The 18598-nt window shown below is 44.0% G+C and overlaps 1 protein-coding gene across 2 annotated transcripts in view; it reads left to right on the top strand.

Moving 5' to 3' along the window:
- The window catches only part of VGLL4 (vestigial like family member 4), a 75742-nt gene that overhangs the window by 18240 nt on the left and 38904 nt on the right, over positions 1–18598 (top strand). Inside the window, exon 1 of one of the 2 annotated variants that reach the window (XM_062620272.1) lies at positions 13719–13955. The exons of the other annotated variant lie outside the window; for it this stretch is intronic. Within the exon in view, the coding sequence (XP_062476256.1) occupies positions 13874–13955 (82 nt within the window). The 5' untranslated portion in view covers positions 13719–13873. Of the gene's footprint in view, positions 1–13718; positions 13956–18598 lie in introns of those variants that run through there. 2 annotated transcript variants of the gene reach the window in all.

Raw genomic sequence — 18598 nt, 5'->3', positions numbered from 1 at the left:
TGAATGCTGTTGATAAGTCTGTAAGGTGAACTTTGATCTTGGGATCATCTGTACTGCAGATTTTGTATCGAGCCTGCAGTCTTGCCAATGCTTATTCCCATGAGCTGTATTGTGACATTCTACTTAGTGTGATGTATGTGGATATGGAGGCTCATTGTTACTAGTTTGCTTGTGTTTGATCCTGGCAGAGTTGGATATAGCCCAATTTAAATGCAAAGAAAATGTGAAAGGATGTCTTTCAGAGACCAAAGTCAGAACAGTGCTTTCTCTGGTTAGTTAAGAACTAGATAGTGCTCACCAAGATGTGTGAAGGTTCACAAGCAGAATACAAGAGTGTCAGGAGATACATAATTCAGGCAGCTTCCCAAGGGCTGTCCACAGCAGGGGTTAGTTGATGCAATGTTAGGCTTGCAGATCAGGACTTACAGGCAAGAATGAGCTGCCTTCACTTGCTTGTATGAATCTAGTTGACTTTGCAGATGGTAAATGCATGCTGCGCTTACTTGTGAGGAGATCACATCTTCTCCCTTGTGGTCCCTGGAAGAATCTGAACTGCAGCAGTACTTTTCCTAGGAACTTCTACCACTCTCAAATATTTTTTTTTATAAACTGAATTCTGTCTTGATCAGAGAAGGAGCAGTAATACAGTTCTGTATTTTTTTCATAGAATCACAGAATCCCAGCCTGGTTTGTGCTGGAAAGGACCTTAAAGCTCATCCAGCTCCAACCCCTGCCACGGGCAGGGACCCCTTCCACTAGAGCAGCTTGCTCCAAGCCCCTGTGGCCTTGAACGCTGCCAGGGATGGGGCAGCCACAGCTTCTCTGGGCACCCTGTGCCAGCGCCTCATAGGGAAGAGCTTCTGCCTAAGAGTTCATCTCAGTCTCCCCTCTGACAGGTTAAAGCCACCGTCCCTTGTCCTGTCCCTACAGGCCCTTGTCCAAAGCCCCTCTCCAGGTGTCTTGTAGTCCCTTTTGGTTTGTTTCCTAATGACTGAATTAATTTCTTTCCCCTCTTGTAAGTAATGTTTAGTGAAGGCAATCCCTCCTTGGAACAAGAATCTGGCACAGTGTCCTCCAAAGCTAGAGAGAATGGCCTGCAGAACGACCACAGTCCAGAGTAAGGAAAAAGAAGTAGGGATTCTGCAAGAAACATGTAGCACCAGGATTCTTTTAATGCAGGTTCCCCACTGGCTGTCTTGTGACTTTTTAAATACATTGTCAGTAAATTAACAGGTCGGACAGGTTCTGTCTGAAAAGAATATACAGACCACAGATTCTTTTATTTTTAATTACTAGAGTGGATGAAAGCAAGGTGTGGTCTTTGGCCCAGCACAGAGTCAGGAACTGACTAGCTTCTGTGCCTTCAGGTGCATCTCATCTTCCTGCCTTGATTTCTCCAGCTGCGATAGAGGTGTGATACTTGCCTCAGGAGGAAACTGAATGTATTTGGGTTTTCAAAGTTCCTTGGAGATAGAAATTCTATCTACATAATATTTCTCTGTATTAGATGGTAGAAAATTAACCTTTTTATTAAACATTTTAAAATGAAAGTCCTGATCACAATGGCTTCAGTTCAGTTTAGCTGCGTTTCTTCTTGTCTGTGTGGAAAGTAACTGGAAAATGCCCTCTGAGAACCTGCCAGAAACATTTCCATGTGGTAATTTCTTCAATTTTGTGCTATGGGTGTCTGAGTATCTGACCTCAGAGAAAGATGAAGACAGTGAATTTGTCCTGAGACCGGACATATCTAAATGATCAAGTGCATTTGATGAGACATCTAAGAAGGAAACATATTTTTCCAGTCTTTATCCATCTACACTGTTCTTTAGTTCTGTGTTCTGTCAAACCCAAGCAGTTTTAGCACTGGAAGATTGGCCTTCAGAATTGTGAGAACTTGGGTTGGGAGTCCCTGCTTTCTAATTTTGAGCTTTAGGACTCACTTTGAGGCATAATTTACGTCTTTGTTTATCTGTTAGAATTAAAAACTTGAAAGAAATAAATCGTGTGCAATGTCTTGAGATGCCCTTGGGAGAAATGGGGCTCTAAGGAAAACACCAGCATTGCAAAACTTGCAATATTATGGAATTGCAACATAAAGAACACGGGGGGGGGGGGGAAGGGCAAGGCTAGCTGCTTCTGGTTTTTCCTTGTTTCACTCACTCTGCACAGTCTGTTGTTACATTTGGAAATACAAAACTTTAAATACTGTTCTGAGCACATCAGGATTTTGTTGTGTCGACCTGAGCACTGTTGTATCTCCCCTTAACTTGATTCGTCTTCAGGCAGATGTATGAAATAGTTGGAAATCTTTGTTAGTTGCAGTGCTGTGGGTTTACATTGTTATTCATCCACATATCTGGTGCTTTGCATTTCATGTGACTGCAAGTGTGGACAGGAGCGTGTGATATCACTGTGGAGGAGCAGGGTTTAGCTGCTCTCTCCAGCTGTAGCGGCGCGCTCTCGCCCTGCCCTAGAGCTGGTTCCGTAAGTGCTGTCAGCTCCTTTGGTGGAGCAGCATCCCAGCCAAGGGAAACGTGTTGTGAGCTGAAGCTGGGGCTGGTTCCACAGCTCAGCCGCAGACAGCTGGAGCACAGTTTGTCTCTGTGCAGAGGGCTTTCTTTTGGATTGCTTTTATTCTTTAGCTCCAGCTTTGCCCCTTAGATGTTTAAATCCGCACCCAAAACGACTGGCAGAGGAAGGACTCGGATAAGCTGCTGGGAAATGGAGGCTGTTTTCCTGGGGTTTATGCATCTCTCTTTTAGTTGCAAATAGTTGTCATATACTTTGTAGGCTACGCCACGTGCATACACATCACAGGGGTTTATTACTCGGTGTGACAAACACATCCTGACTTGCAGGAGATGCAGTGAATTGTTTCACTAATCCTCTTCCACTATAGCCTGTAGGATTAATTTTGGTAGCAATATTTGCTTTCCTTTCTTTGCTATGGGATTTTAACATCATTTCATGGAGCATTTGATTTATGCATACATAGATTGAAAAACTGAGAATAATAACTTGAGGTTTTTCTTGTTTTAAACAGTTCTAACACTTCTTGTCCTTATTCAACTGAGCAGCACTCTCAAAAGCATATTTTAAAACACTTCTGAGAACATGGAACAATTTAGTAGAGTATCTACTTGAAAAAAGTCTGTGATAAATGAAATAGAGCATTTCCAAACCTAAGGAAAATGGATCTTCAATTCTCTTTAAGCTGTATATTGCTAAGGGTTTATTCCTTTGGCTGTTTATTTTCAGTTAAGCCAGTACCATGCATGGGGAAATGTATTTCACATCAGCTGTTTTAATCAGCTGAGGCAATGATGGTATGGAGAAAAATTAGCCTGTTTTTTAGAAGTCATTATAGGTACACATGTGTGTACGTATACATGGATGTACATGTCATAGAATCATAGAATAGTTTGGGTTGGAAAGGACCTTAAGATCATCAAGTTCCAAACCCCTGCCATGGGCAGGGACACCTCACACTAAACCATGTCACCCAAGGCTCTGTCCAGCCTGGCCTTGAACACTGCCAGGGATGGAGCATTCACAGCTTCCCTGGGCAACCCATTCCAGTGCCTCACCACCCTTACAGTAAAGAATTTCCTCCTTATATCCAATCTAAACTTCCCCTGTTTAAGTTTTAACCCGTTACCCCTTGTCCTGTCACTACAGTCCCTAATGAAGAGTCCCTCCCCAGCATCCCTATAGGCCCCCTTCAGATACTGGAAGGCTGCTATGAGGTCTCCCCTCAGCCTTCTCTTCTCCAGGCTGAACAGCCCCAACTTTCTCAGCCTATCTTCATACGGGAGGTGCTCCAGTCCCCTGATCATTCTCATATATATCCTGCAACTTCATTCAGAATGAGCTGCCTTTTTCCAAAAATAAGATACAAAATAATTGGATATTTCTTTGTCCCTATTTAAAACCCCATTAACTCTGGTGACCTGCTGTTCTGGAAGAGGGGGTTGAAGTCTGATCTCTGTGCACTTTCTCCTGCCCATGTAAGAATCTGTTTAATGAGCACCTCGGTGGTGTTGGCCCTGTTCTGGCTCTTTCTGCCTACACTGAACATGCCGCAGGTGAGAGGAGCTGCCTGGCCACAGGGTGCAGGGCAGAAGGGGAATGGCAATGTTAGCCCCTGCTCAGGGCCTGGCACTGCACAAGAGGAGCTGCCTGGCTTGAGCATCTCCAGCACTGACCTCCTGAGGTGTGAGCCCAGGGCAGAGGGGGGGGAAGCGAGCCCAGGTGAGGTGTCTGAGCCGAGGGCGTGTGTGGGAAGGCAGGAATGGATGTTGGCAGGAGAACATGGCAATTGGGGCTGGTTGGGCAAGAGCCTGGGACAAGTAGGTACTAGTAAAGGAGTACTGGAAATGAAGATGGGAGTGCGAGGCTCGGGTGATAGGACTAGCTACAGGAGAGGAGTGAGGCTGGCATCAGCGGTCACAAACCAGCCTAAGGGCAATACTGTGGGCTGAGAAGGGGACACCACAGAAGGCTCTCGTGAGCATTTTGCCTGTTTGGCAGGTAGAAGTAGTTCAGCCAGTAGTTAATACCTGTGTGGGTACGAGTTTTGTGCCGTAATGGGGATAGTGCTTGGGTGGCTCTGTTTTATTTTTTGACTCGCCCCGTTAGGGAACTCCTACTGAAATACTGTGTTAGAGCTTTGAATTTTGATTCTTGAAGACACAGCTTCTCTGTCAAGAATCCATGGTGTAGAGCAGTCCTTATCATAAGCCACTTTTTACATAAGGCATTAGTCTTGCTTACTGAGAGGGACCATGCTTACTGAAAGAGCTGGGTGATATTTGGGTGGGTTTTTTTCCAGACTGCTTAGTGTGAAGCCTCATCTTCATGTGTGCCCACTACTCAAACAAAGCTCAACAGGCAGGGCTTTTCAGTTCCTGGTAGTTTTTTATGTGGCACTTATCGCTGAATTGACACAAAGCTTCATAAACCTTTAATTAATCTTTACACCACCTCTTTGATATGATTCCATTTAATCATTATTCAGGACCAGAGCCAGTAAATCTTTCTTTACCCAAAGTGAGGTGAGGTCCTGTGGGAATTTAGCCTGCAAGGTAACCAAGCAGAATCATGCACTACAGCTGTGTATGGGTGGCACACCAGGGTGACCCCCCAAAATCTTCTTCCTGGCATTTTTTAACTTGCGTTGGATTTTTACAGCCATTGTGACACTCTTTAAGCATTTTTGTATGCTAAAAAGCATCTGTAACGCTATTTATCCTGAAAAAAGCTAGCTAAGGCTTGTAATGGAAGGAGTAGAACATCCCCAGCTCAGGGGGGTTGGCTTTTTAAATATATTTTAATTTTATTTTTGGGTTTTTTGTTTTTTTTTTTTGTTTTTTTTTTTTTTTGTAACCTTTTTGCTACTTCCTTTAAAGCAAATCCCAGCTCAGCTAAGAATAGCAGCAAACCCAGCATTCAGCCTGGTACATGCGTGCGCTTTGGGTGCCATGTAGCTCACCAAGCAGTTTAGTCCGGGCTGCTCACTCCCATTGGAGTTGTGCTTCTAGGCCAGTTACCAACACTGACATAAACTAAATTATGCTGAATATTAAGGTTGTAAACTGAGAGCCTGTGATTTTTGGGGATAGAGTACCATACTTCCGTGCATGGTTTAAATGCCTGTTGGTACATGTTGTGCCTATTTGCTTGTTCATTTATCGTCATTTCAACAGATCAGCAATTCAGACCAATGATGTGATTCCTTGTTTCACAGCCTGAGCAATCATTTTCATATGATGGTTCAATTTCTCTACCTTCTGGAAACAGGAAGCACAGAATTTTGGCAAGAACATGACTTGTGTCATTAGCTCAGCTCACCCCCTACAGCTCATGTTTTAGTTTTTCCGTGCATGGGAGCTGGGATCTGCCTGTTTACAATGGGATTTCCTTTACAATGGAGTGTTTATCAGAAGGAGATACTGGGACTATCAGGACCCCTTCCTCTTTAGCCACCAGACCTGTCCCAAAATAATGCCCTTTTTACCCTCTCAGAGTATGTAGACTCCGTTATACCCAGGAGGACCCTGCTCTTTTCCAGCACTTTGGAAGAAGATGGTATATTATTGGTCTTGTAGTAGCACAGTAGGAAAAGCTCATGCTGCTTCCACTGAAAAACAGTTTTCATGGAGAATTTTGAGCAGCCTCTACGTTTGATTTTGGGACTAAAAATTACTTTTCTGGAAGGAAAAATGTCTTCCCTTGTGTTCTCCTAGAAGTGGAAATGGTAACTTTGATCCACTGGGAAAGAGTAGGGTTTCACCTTCCTAGTACTGTAACAGCATTCACTGTCAGTACTTGTCAGGGCCTGAGAACATGAACTTTTGGAGCTGATGTTTGTGTTTTGGAGCAGGGAGGGCTGACCCCTTCTGAAAGGTTTTCCCTCGGACCTGTGCAGGCAGCAGTATAGTTTCCCTGAGAGCTGTGAATTTGTACAGGCTTTCTCTGCAGTGAGTAAATACACCCTCTAGTAGAATCAATACCATTTTCACATTCCACATGCGTGCCACATACTACACACATGCACACATATGATGTGTATAGATATGCAGTTAAAACATTTCTTCTTGTACTGCTACTTTAAGCAACGCAAGGGCAACGCTTTGGTGGTTGAATGTGGTGGTTCTTTTCTCTTGTGCTCTTCTAGTGGCTTTAGGGGACAACAGACCCCGTCAGCATCTTGAGCAAGGGTGCGGTGCTGTGGGTGGCTGGGGTTTTGTGAGCACTGCAATTGGTAATAAGTGAATGTGTGTTTAGGGTGGCGGGGTTTTATAGTGTGATAAAATAATTTATTAAGGTCAAATAGTGTTAAAATTGTAGAGAATAAGACCCTCAGTTGGAAAAGGACTTCAATGAGATTTCATTTTAACTTAATGAAGTAGTAGGTTGCAAGTTATAAAATCAGGTGCTGTAATAGGTACGTATTAACATTTCTATCCTAACATTGAGGATAAGTAATTACTTTAATGTTTAAAAGCCCAAATTAATTTATTCTATAACAAAAGCTGTACTTGGTTTTACTGAGTGGTTCTTAGCAAGACAGTGTGGATTCATGGTTTTATCTCACTTACATGGTTGTCACCTGTGTGGCCTATGATACTCAGTCTTTATGGAAGCAAGGTAGGTCAACTCTGCACACTGAAGTAGGTGTCCGTACATTTGACATGGAACTCGAATTAGGTCCTGTGAGTACATTTTATGCATTGCCAAGCGAGTTATGAAGGGGGAAACTTTTCAAAGACTTCAGCAATCATTGAGCTCTTTGCTTTATGTTGAAGCCCTGTAATTAGTGGTTTCTTGAAACTGGATTTGCTTCTTCCCAAAGCTGAGGGGTATGCACAGTAATTCTGAAATTAGCCTCTAAACATGGTCTGGCTCAGAACTTCTCTAAGTAAGAAGTGTTTTAGATGCTCGAGCACCAACCAAGCTGACTTAGAATTGGCTTTATTTCTTTAATACACTCTCTTTTCTTACTTTTTTTTCCTTCTTATTTCTCATAATGGAAAGATATAAAATCTTTTCTTTGCCCTGGTTACACAATGTTAGGGCACAGCAGAGTTAACAGTTCACTGTGTGCATCTAGAGGCTTTGACTGTGTTTGAGACTCTTTGTAGTTTGAGATAAATTACTTTTGTGATTATATCATCAATCCTTCAGAAATTTAAATTAGTATGCAAATAACAGGGAAGATTATCAAGATTTTAATTAGCAAACAACAATTTTTCAACCTAGATAAACTAGATTTATCAGTTATGTATTCTAGCTGCCTTTTTTAAGTGTTCTCAGCCCAGCTGAAGAGAACAAAGAGGAAAACGCCAGCGAATTGTGAACTGCAAAGTACTACTGAGGAATGAAAAATATTCCTGGTAAACCTGATCGTCCCAGCCTGCTGTTCAGTTCACGTAAGCAGGCAAAGAATGCAGTCAAGTCGAATCAGGTGCCATTGAACACTTCTCAGTTGTATTTCACCTTGTAGAACTTGGAAGATACTTGGAAGAATCACCTGGCACATCACCTCCACTGCCCTGCAGTCCTTAGCGACTGCAGCATAGTTCTTTAGCTGTAACAGGATCAGCAGAATGTGTACTCGGCATGCTCCTGCTCACCATGCATTGAAAAAATCTTACACACACTCTGAGCTTTGAAATAACCAGGAGTTACAGCTTTGTGCCACAGTGAGGGGACAGAAGGTAATCAAAGGACGTAGTTCAAGTCCTGGGTCGGCATGATCCAGCTGATGGAAGCGAAGTCTGCTGCTTCCTAAATTGCTGTCTGCTGCTTTCTGGAGACAAGAAGTACCTGCTAGGGCAGCAGCTGCTGCCAGAGCCATCAAACACCATCTTCTGGCCTATTTTAGTTTGACCCAGACAGCTAAATGTAGCTATTGCCAAAAAAACCCCAACCAACCAAATGCAGGCTTCAGCGGTGGCTTGTCTGTGTCCCTGCCTTTGTTCCTGTTTTTATTGTCCTGTTACCCTTGCTTCACTTCCTTCATGTAAACAGTCTGTGGTACAGTAGAAGAGTGCATTTAGTTTTGGAGTAGGAGACAATAGCTTTCTGGAGGTGTGATGGAGGGGTACTGGAGAACAGAGGGAGCAGGCTGTTGCTGATGAGAGCAGGCTTTAACTAACTGAAAGCTTTTTGAATTGATAAATGTCTTGGAGGTTTTTGATCTGGCGTGAAAGGGCTGCTTCTAAATGGCTAAATCTTTACAAATAAGTGAGCTGAATTTTGTATTTACATTCACAAGGGAAATACATTTTTTAAATGTCTTCAAAAAAGTGACTAATAGAGAATAAGAGCCGCAGGACAGCTAAACATGTAAAAACATCCAGCCCCCAGTGCAGACAAGCCAGTCTTAAGAGGCTTGCAACTCAAGATAGTTTTGGTCATCACTGTGTTTTTTATTTCCATGGCAGTTCTATTCTTACTAGGCCAGCAGGGCGCTGAGAGCAGGATGTCTGCTGGCTCGGTCCTTCAGGCAGTAGAGAGCTTCCTATCTTGAGTGACCCAGTGGCTTATGATGGATGCAGACAAGTACACATGCACACTCGCAAACAGATTTCCTTGCTAGATATGACTGTTTTCTAAGCAGGATTGCCTAAGTTAGGGTATGACAAGAATGAAAGAGACCATACAAATTCTTTTGCTACAACTTAATATCAGGCCTAAGGAAGTCCACTGGTAATAATAAAAACATGTTCATGTTCTATAATGTCTGGCATACTGTTGAAACCTTTGGCTAATAGAGGGCTGGTAAAACAAGAAGGAATGCACTGGTTTTCATTCAGAGATGTTCTTCCTGGTAGGGATTGCTTTTATTGATTTGTTTTCTAGGGTTGTGAAAAAGAGAAGGTAGTTTGTGATCAAAGATCTTGAGATGGCTGCTTGTAAGAAACTAGAAATGTCATTCTCCGTATCATGCACCTCTGAGCATCCTGTGCATTTAATACATTTTAACTGTATTCTTTACTATATCTGAACGTATTTAAAAGCAAACACCCCATCTTGATTAAATGAGACTTTTCCTTTACTTTTTAGCTATGAAATGTATTCTAACTGAAGTAATAAAAGCCGAGGTGGTTAAGTGTGGCAACTGTGCAGCTGGGTGTGTGGAAAACCAACAGCAGTGTTTTCCCTTCAGGCACATCGCCACCTAGCAGCCGTTAACTACAGTTTGCTCATGTTTTGGCTGAAGAAAAGTAGTAAAACCTGTAGCTAAGTACTCCTGCTTTATTCCTCCACCTCATCCTTGGAGAATGGTATCAGCTAAAAGGCAGTGTATCATAAATACCTCTCTGACCTCGGGAGCTGCAACACATATTTCTGTCCATTCAAAAATGGAGTTGTCCTGAGCAATACTGGATGTTGTTCTACATCACAGTGTGTCTCACCTCTATAAAGACTGTTTTGGATTTTTTTTTCTACATTGCAAAATTGGTCACTGTAGAAATAGTTCCTGCTGATGATCAAGGTTGAAATGTCAGCTGTGTCCAAGTGAATGGCTTGAACATTGTTCTTTTATGGTGTTAATTCTCAACTGGTGTCATGCTGAAAACAGAGTGGTCTGGGTTGGAAGGGACCTTAAAGCTCATCCAGTTCCAACCCCTGCCATGGGTAGGGACACCTTCCACTAGAGCAGGTTGCTCCAAGCCCCATACAGCCTGGCCTTGAGCACTGCCAGGGATGGGGCAGCCACAGCTTCTCTGGGCACCCTGTGTGTCAGCACCTCAGCACCCTCACAGGGAAGAGCTTCTGCCTAAGGCCTGACCTGAACCTCCCGTGTTCACAGTTGAACCCATTATCCTTTGTCCTGTCAAAAATACATATTTAGCCTCCTAGTTTTGACAGTGGTGATTGACCTGTCCTTTAGAACTTCCTTTTGTTTGGTCGGTTGGTTGTTTTTTTCCTCATTTGCTTTCCTTGCCTTGGAATACTTCTGTGATAAGACATTCGTGTGTGAAGACTGAATTTGCTTTCTGTATTAAAGTGCGTTAGAGCTTTAAGAGGTTGATCCCATCTGCTTTATGGGATGCTGAGAATCAAATCCAAGGTACTTCAGTGTGACCTCGAGAGGGATCCAGGACACGTGTGGCTTTTCAGCTACCTCTAGGGGATGCTGTTGTGTTAAAAGTTCAGTGTTTGAAACATTTTGTTCATAGATAATGGTATTTATCTGCCTTACAGAAGAAAAGTGTGTGCAATCCTGTAAGAAGTATTCTAGCTAATATGAAGCAGAGATACTACAGCATGTAACTGTGTTTGCAACTATCAATATGTAGAACAGAGTGAAATAACACAGGCCCCAGGGTGATGTTAATAGCTGTTTTTTTCCATGTATATTGCATTTAACCTGCTGATGCATCAATTATTGCTTCCAGTTCAGTGAATGGTATCTCACAGTGGTGAAGTGTTTGATGGACAGCAGTCTGAATCACACAGTTGGGAATTCTTTGCTGTCAAGAACAGAGTACTTTAGGGTGACCCATATTTAAGTCAGTATTTAATGTCTGCTGGTTAATGTAGCTGTTTTCTTTCGAAGAATGATTTCTTATGAATGGATTGTTGTCTTAGAATGCTTGAGATACATTACTTGTGTGATTTCTCCCCCTGTTCTTTCACTAGGCATTGCCTTTCAGTATAGATATTTTAATTTAGAAATTCATAAAGTTCCCAGGGTTTGGTACCAGTTTATTATTATTTAATCTGAAGCATCTAAGTTCATTACACAACACCTGACAATGTTAATCAGTGTGTCCTGCACTGCTGAAAGCCATTCATTCACATATTAAAGTGATCACTGCTTTCTAAAAACCTGTAGACCACTGTCTACTATTCTAATGAAGAAGAGTTAACTTCTTCATTAGCATCTGCCCAACACTACTGAGTAGTCAGGGAGCTGTAGGCAATCCCCAGCCTTGCTTTTCCAGGCAAGCTGAGAAATATGTATCTTTGAATACAGAGGGGAATTCACACTGGACTTTGAACTGTAATGCCCTTCTGTAGCTAACACACTGTGTGCAAGCCCTCTCTTGTAGACCACTGCTCTAAATAAGTTTAGAATATTCATTTCTTCCTCATCACCTGCGTTTTCTGGAGAAAAAAGTCAAGTATGTTAAATTGGAAAAAAAAAAATTCTTAGCTCTTCTTATCCTTCCCAAGCATCTATTAAATGTGTTGTATTAAGTGATTTCATGGAAGCTCTCTATAGTAAAAACTGAACGTATCAGGAATACTTTGTCATACTTCAGTAAGAAACATGCTTCTCTTTTGTTAATGTTGTAGGTATGGACTTTTGTTGCAGTTTATATCTTAAAGGACTTAGGCCTCTCTTGATGCCTTTATGAAATGGCTCATTTAATCTGAAGCATTAGCATAAAATATCTTTGAGTAGGCACAACATGATCTGCTATATAAAACTTCTAGTCCCCTTGCTTAAAAATCATAATGTTCTTTATTAAGGACATTTCCCTTCCTACAAAACAGCACACACTCCTTTGGGCTGGAGATGTGTGGTGCAGCTTTTGTGGTGACAAATCCTTGTGAGGCAGAAAAGCAACTGCAACCTTTTTATTAAGTACCATCCAAGTAATGTACTGTTAGTGAGGAGAACCCATAAGTTCTTACACCATGTTGAAGTCTCAAAACATTAACTGCACTTCCAATTAGGAGAGTGCCCTTGTTGCATATAAACAATCAATAAAAGGCCTTCATCTTGACCTTCATCTTCCCAGCAGCGCAGAATTCCAGTCAGGGGATTTGTTGCCTGCTGTGTTGAATTCAGCTCTGTTGGCCTTTCTCCTGCAACTGAAGCATGTGGGTAGGACTACTTTTCTGTATCTCAAGCGAGGAAAAACCTTATTCGGGTTCTAGGGAATCATCCCTGGAGATGAATTTTTTATTCCTGTTTATCAGTGTAAGGCAAGTTGTCTGGTCCCACTGAAATACCCAGAGCATTCAAACAGTACTTCTCAATGTCTTGACAAAATGTTGCTTCACAATTTGCCTCTGTAATGTAACCCAAACTATTCTGTGATTCTGTTCTATGGTAGTCCCCTTTTCTAACAGAGGGGAGAAATTCTCAGGTGGAAATGGAAGTTTGTTTGTGGTTCTCAATGAGTCTTTGCTCCTGTGTGTCCTGTTAGAACTCCTCACCCCGGTAGGGCAGGATGTGTTCTGAGCCAAATGGGCAGAGGGAGGCAGGGAGAAGATCAGAACTCCATTAGCTTTTAGCTTTTTCTTTTCTGCTCTTTCCTAGTATTCATTTCTCTTTTATTATCAACTCAGACTTCAGGTGCTGATCAGCCACAGGAAATGCAAACTGATGCCCATCGAGTGAGCACATGCTTATTACCTGTGCCGGTGTTCTGGACCCTTACGATAAGCCTCTGTGGCTGAGGGCTGGGCTGTAGAAGGGCAGCCCCAATCTGAGGGGGGAGCAACTCCTGCAACATTCACAGACTGGTTTGTGTTGGAAGGGACCTCAAAGCTCCTCCAGCTCCAGCCACTAGAGCAGCTTGCTCCAAGCCCCTGTGTCCAGCCTGGCCTTGAACACTGCCAGGGATGGGGCAGCCACAGCTTCTCTGGGCACCCTGTGCCAGCGCCTCAGCACCCTCACAGGGAGGAACTCCCCATCACCGGTGCCTTCGAAACTGGAGCTTCAGCAGCTGTTAGAAGTGCAAGATGTTTAACTGGCTCTAATAACTTCACCGTGCCTGTGTCCTGGCGGACCTGTGGCACTACGTGTGTGCAGTGCATGCCCCCCACACCTCATTTCTCCAGCTTTAGTTGTCTTTGTCGCATCGGAGCTGCTGCTCTGCTCCGGCCACGTAAAACTGTTATTTTCACTGCACCAGCACCGGCCTCGCCTGAGGCCACGCCAGGAAATGAAGTGAACGCGCAGCAGCGCTCATCTCACCCCGACCGACGGGCCCCTGCTCCTCTGCCCCGCGCAGGCCGCTCTCCTCCCCTCAGCCGCCCGGCGCGCTCTGCGCATGCGTGGCGGGGTGCGCGCAGCCCGCGTGTCCGCGCAGGCAGGCAGGCAGGCAGCGCGCGGCGGGCCGCGGGCGGGACCGCGCCTTTGTCCTCGGCGTCCTCCCGGGCCTCTCCTCCCCGCGCTCCCTATGGAAGCGCGCAGACCGTGGTAGTGCCCCGGAGCTCGGCAGGGACCGTGTGTGCGCTGTAACCCCTCCGCGCTCCCCCCTCACCTCACCCCACCCCCGGCGCCGGTCCGCGGGAGGCTGCGCCCCGCGCTGGTACCGCTGCAAGCCGGGCGCGTCCCGGCCGCCCCCTCCCCGAGCTCCGGCGGCAGCGAGCGCGCTGGTCCGTTCTGCCAGCACGATAAATGCTGTTGATGAAGATGGACCTGTTGAACTACCAGTACTTGGACAAGATGAACAACAACATCGGCATTCTGTGCTACGAAGGTAATGGTTCCGCGCCGCGGAGCGCCTTTTGTCGGTGCGGGTGCTGTTCGCAAGCGCGATTTCTGCTCTGGGAAGGGAATCGCGGGCGGTCGGGGGCATCTCGCAGTCTGTGCTGCTAAAGCTTGGTTTGGAGAAGAGGGGTTAGTTCTTTTCAACTGCCTTCTTTTGGGGAGGGAGGGGTTCGTAAGGAGCATTTTTACTGTCAGGTCCCGTTTTCTCGCAGACACGGTCCGTTCGGCCGCGCTGCTGCCCCGGCAGGCAGCGCCTGCAGCTGCACCAGAAGTACTTTGTCAGCGGGTGCGAGTTACCCGGCGTCAATCCCCGTCACCGGGCCCGCTCTGGGGCCAGAGGCGGTTCCGCGGCGGGTGGGCCCCGAGGCCCGGCGCTGGGGCCCGGCCGGGTCCCGCGGGCCGGGCCCGGGGCTGGCGAGGCGCCGGCGGCAGCACAGAGCCGCCCATTGTTCGGCTTCTCCTTCCCCGCACGCCTCGCAGAGCCCCGGCGAGAGGCCGCCCCTCCTCCGCCCCCCCAGAACCGCCCCACGCTCATGTCCCCGGGGAAAGAATTACACAACTAGTTGGAAAACGCAGGTTTTCTGCTCTTCCCTGCGCTCTGAATCTTCCTTCTGTTGTCTTCAGCTACGGTTCGTTCTGCCTCTTGTTAGCATTCACAGCCCTCCTTGGAAGTTGCTTGAGGTAACGGGGTGAAACTCTTACTCGAGTGGAGTTTTATCTACGTGCAGTTTGAAGAAGTGGTTATGGCTTGGCTTTGACTGGAAAGAAAGGCACCATTGAGCTAATTCAGCTTGGCAGTAGGGCTGTTTTTGCTGTAGCCGCACACAAGCATTGCAGAAATCTTTCTTCTGATTCAGCAGGAACATTTTCCGCGTTCATCTGGAAAACAAACTTGCTGTAGTTGTCAGGGAAGAAACAAGAAGGGGTGTGCATAGGATTGGGAACTATCTGTTCACACCCTTCAGAAAGAGCTAGGCCAGAAGGCAGGGAGCTGAGCCTCGCTTCGCAAAACACCATCTTTTCCATCATTAAACTAGCATGGCCACATAGCTGTCCTTTGGGAAGTGCAGGGGCTGCCTGTTAACATCTCTGTTCCATTTTTTCCCTTTTCCTTTTCTTTCCTGCACAAATATGTATATATTTGCTTGAATAAAGCTCTTTTACAAAAGCTTGAGCTTGCCCATTAGTACTGAATAATACAGAGCTGCGATTCAATAGAGTTCCATTTCCAAGCTCTTTTTTATTCTGTGCTTTCTTCATTACAAGAGGAAAACTAGTTAAAAAAGGGGGAGAGGAAGAGGAAAAACAACTTTCAGGGTCCTTTAACTTTTTCATGGCTCTCTGCAGTAACCAGTGTTTTCTTTGGAAGCAGCTGACAACTATTGATGTAAACCCTGAAGTTTTGCATAAAATTCTGTTTACATGGTACATATTCCTGAGTGTTTTGTTGACTAAGGCAGAAAAACTGTCGTTTTGGCTCATTAGTTCAATTCATTATAATTATGCCTAATATTTATAGGAGGTTTTTTCCAGTTGCTTTTTCCCCCTACCCGCTTTTCCAATAATTGTTACTTAACTAGATCTTAGCTTTAATAGCTCAAAGGCAAAGGAACAGCTTAAGGAATACACTCTACTGTAACAGTCTTTGTTTAGCTTGAACATCTGTTGCTATTTTCCTTATTCTGGAAGTTAACATTTTTAACACTAAAATAAACACACACAAAATGAAGAAAAGAAAAGCAAAACTTCAGTGGTGTTTATAGTGAGGTGTTTATATCCCAGTGGCTTAAAAAGTATAAACACTGGCAACATCTGCACTGAACTCGAAGAGTGTTTTGGAGATGCCTACAGATCTTCCATACCTCTGCCATAGTATTTATTTTAGAAGTGAGTTGTGTCAGCAGAGATGGATCTTGTCTTTTCAAAGACACTGCTGCTGTAGTAACTGTCTTGACAACAAAGCACCCTTTCAAACTCAATTAATTGAAGGTCATACTTGAACTACTTATAAATAGACGTTTTCGTGAAAAGTACTTTTGCAGATGTAGGATAAGATGCAAATACATTGTATGATGAGAAAATAGGTTTGAAATTTCAGAGGAAAGAATTATGGGCCTATATGCCATGAGAAGTAAATGAGATGGGCTCCCTATTCCTTTAGATTTTCTCTCCAAACATTTGCTTTTGCTTATTGAGATAACTGGCACCTCAGTTTAGGAGGTGTACTAGCGGTTTTAATCTTTCACCTCTGCCACAAGCCACTGGAACTGTATGCTGTTGATTTATAGCTGCAGCTTATGGATAAGAGATACATTGGTATGTAAGAAGGTGGAAAGGTTCTTCCATCATGTGCATTTGGCAGCCCTTTGGTTCAGCACGGAGAAGAAGAATGTAATCTGTGTCCCATGACAAGCCATGCTTTTTCTTGCCCAGCAAGAGTTATGGATAGCAATTTGTTATGTGTAAGCTTCAGGTTACTGGGTTAATGCCAGCCCTTGGTGAGTCTTCCTTGACTGGTAGGTGCAAGAAACCTCAGCTGTGCCTTCATTCTGTTCTAAGTAGCGTCATTCATGATCGTGCTCCATTGACTGTGGGGGCCTTTATTGACAGAGTGCTGTTTATCTGCCCTATGGACAGAAGAGTGTCCTTTTGTCGAGGCTGGTGGAAATAGTTGATCTGGAAGTTCTCCTTAGCTGTTAAGAAATAATGGCATGTGGCAGATGGAGCTGACTGCCTTGTAATACGGAACCTTAACTGAAGTTTGCCTTCAACCTTAGTTGAAGTTACCTCAATGCTGTGAGATTAGTCTAACCCTGGCACAGGCTGCCTAGAGGGGTTCTAGAATCTCCACCTTTGGAGATGTTCACAACCTGACTGGAAATGGCCCTGAGCTACCTGTCCTAGTTGAGCTTGGCTTTGAGCAGGAGGTTTGGACTAAGATGGTCGCCAGAGGTGTCTTCTAGGCTCAGCACTCCTGTGATTCTATAATATGATGGAAAGTTCTTCACACTCATATAATAAAGAGCCACAGCCAGCAAAAGGATTAGAACCAGAGATGAGAGAGCTTTCTGAAAGGCTGTCCAGAGTTTTGAATCGCAGATTAAATCAGTTTCCTCCTCTTAGAGTTGTTTGTTTCATACCCATAGTTGGTGTCCTTTTGAAGTGTTTTCTTAATATCATTGCTAGTTTTGAGCTCCTGGTGATGCCCTGTGATAATCTCAAGTCTGATTGATACTTTTGGAGGAAAACGTTAACAACCTGGTGGTTGTTTTTTTTTTTTTACCAAGTTGCATAAAAAAGACCATTTGAGTTTTGTCTCCCTCTCCAGTGAAAGAAAAATTTGAATCATTCAAATGAGAATGTTCAGTCTTTGCCAGTGGGAAAATGACAGTTGCATTGGCCATGATCAACTGTTTCAAGCAATTTATTATAAGATACTTAGTGTAGTAAGAAAGAAAAGAAGAAATAATTAGAGAATTGTCTACTTGTCATCTGGATGTTGATTTTTAGCATGAATATATCTGATATCCTCCTACTAAACATTTGCTGCCAGTTATCAACAATGGCCAGTTTAATAGTAGTGCTTTCATATTATTGTTTTCTCACTAATGAGCTCAGAGACATCAGAAAACTCTTGGGAGACTGCTGTCCTCACCAAGGTACAAAGGCCAAGAAGCAGAACCGTTCTATACCAGTCTGTAGTCTGCATTCCCAGTGCTTCGTATTGAATAACAAGTGCTTGATCCGGGCATGTATTCAGAGGTGGAACATCTGCATCTTGTTTTGCAATGGAAACTCACTTAACTTTAGCTTAATACTCTTTTTTTCAGAGAGCTTTGTGTGTGAGGTAATGGCAGGAGGGCTCAGTTAAACAAAACAAATCACAGGTGATCCTGCTCTTTGCCTGGTGCTGGGGCAGTCTGGCAAGTTTTGGCTCCTAGTTTCCAATAGAATATGTATGGGAAGGTGCAGTCTCCGAGTAGTTGTTTATCTGAGGGAGTGTACAGATGGTTGTATGTTGGAAAGCAGATTTCTGTCTTCCTTCCTCTCGCTCCCATTTTCAAATGCTTTGTGTTATTACTACATTCTCAAGGCCTGAACTGCTGTGCTGGGAAAGGTATAAAGAAATGCAATAAGATGCTAAGAAATCCCCCAGGCCTGTTATGAGACTTGGAGCACATGAAATAGTTATAGAGAGTTCCCTGGACAGAGAAGACTGGATTTCTTCTTATTTTTTTATTTAATGAAGAAAATTGGATCCAGATTGATAGAAAACCCACCCCTTCTTGCTTTCAGGACACCTTACATTAGTCAGTGGCATTACATAATTACTTCACTGATTTCCTGTAACAATGGAGCATTAGTTGGCTTCAGCACCGAGCTTGCATATCTAAATGTCACCTTAGCACACTGCAAGGCAGTTTGAATATATGCCTGTCTTCCTCAAAGCCAGTTGAGATGTTTGATACCAAACGAGGAGCCTGAAGTAGATTCTGTTAACTCCACTTGCTTTTTAATGAAATGTGATGTGTTTTCTGAAGTTCTAAAGAATAGTTTCCACCAGTTCTCTTTGCTGACCTTACATTTTACTCTGGGTTTTATAACATCGCTTTCTCCTGTTAGCTCCGGAGT

The sequence above is a fragment of the Pezoporus occidentalis genome, unplaced genomic scaffold (assembly GCF_034315485.1).
Source record: "Pezoporus occidentalis ecotype Australia unplaced genomic scaffold, CSIRO_AGI_Poc_V1 ctg106, whole genome shotgun sequence".
NCBI lineage: Eukaryota > Metazoa > Chordata > Aves > Psittaciformes > Psittacidae > Pezoporus > Pezoporus occidentalis.
This window is presented reverse-complemented; position numbering and strand designations above follow the sequence as displayed.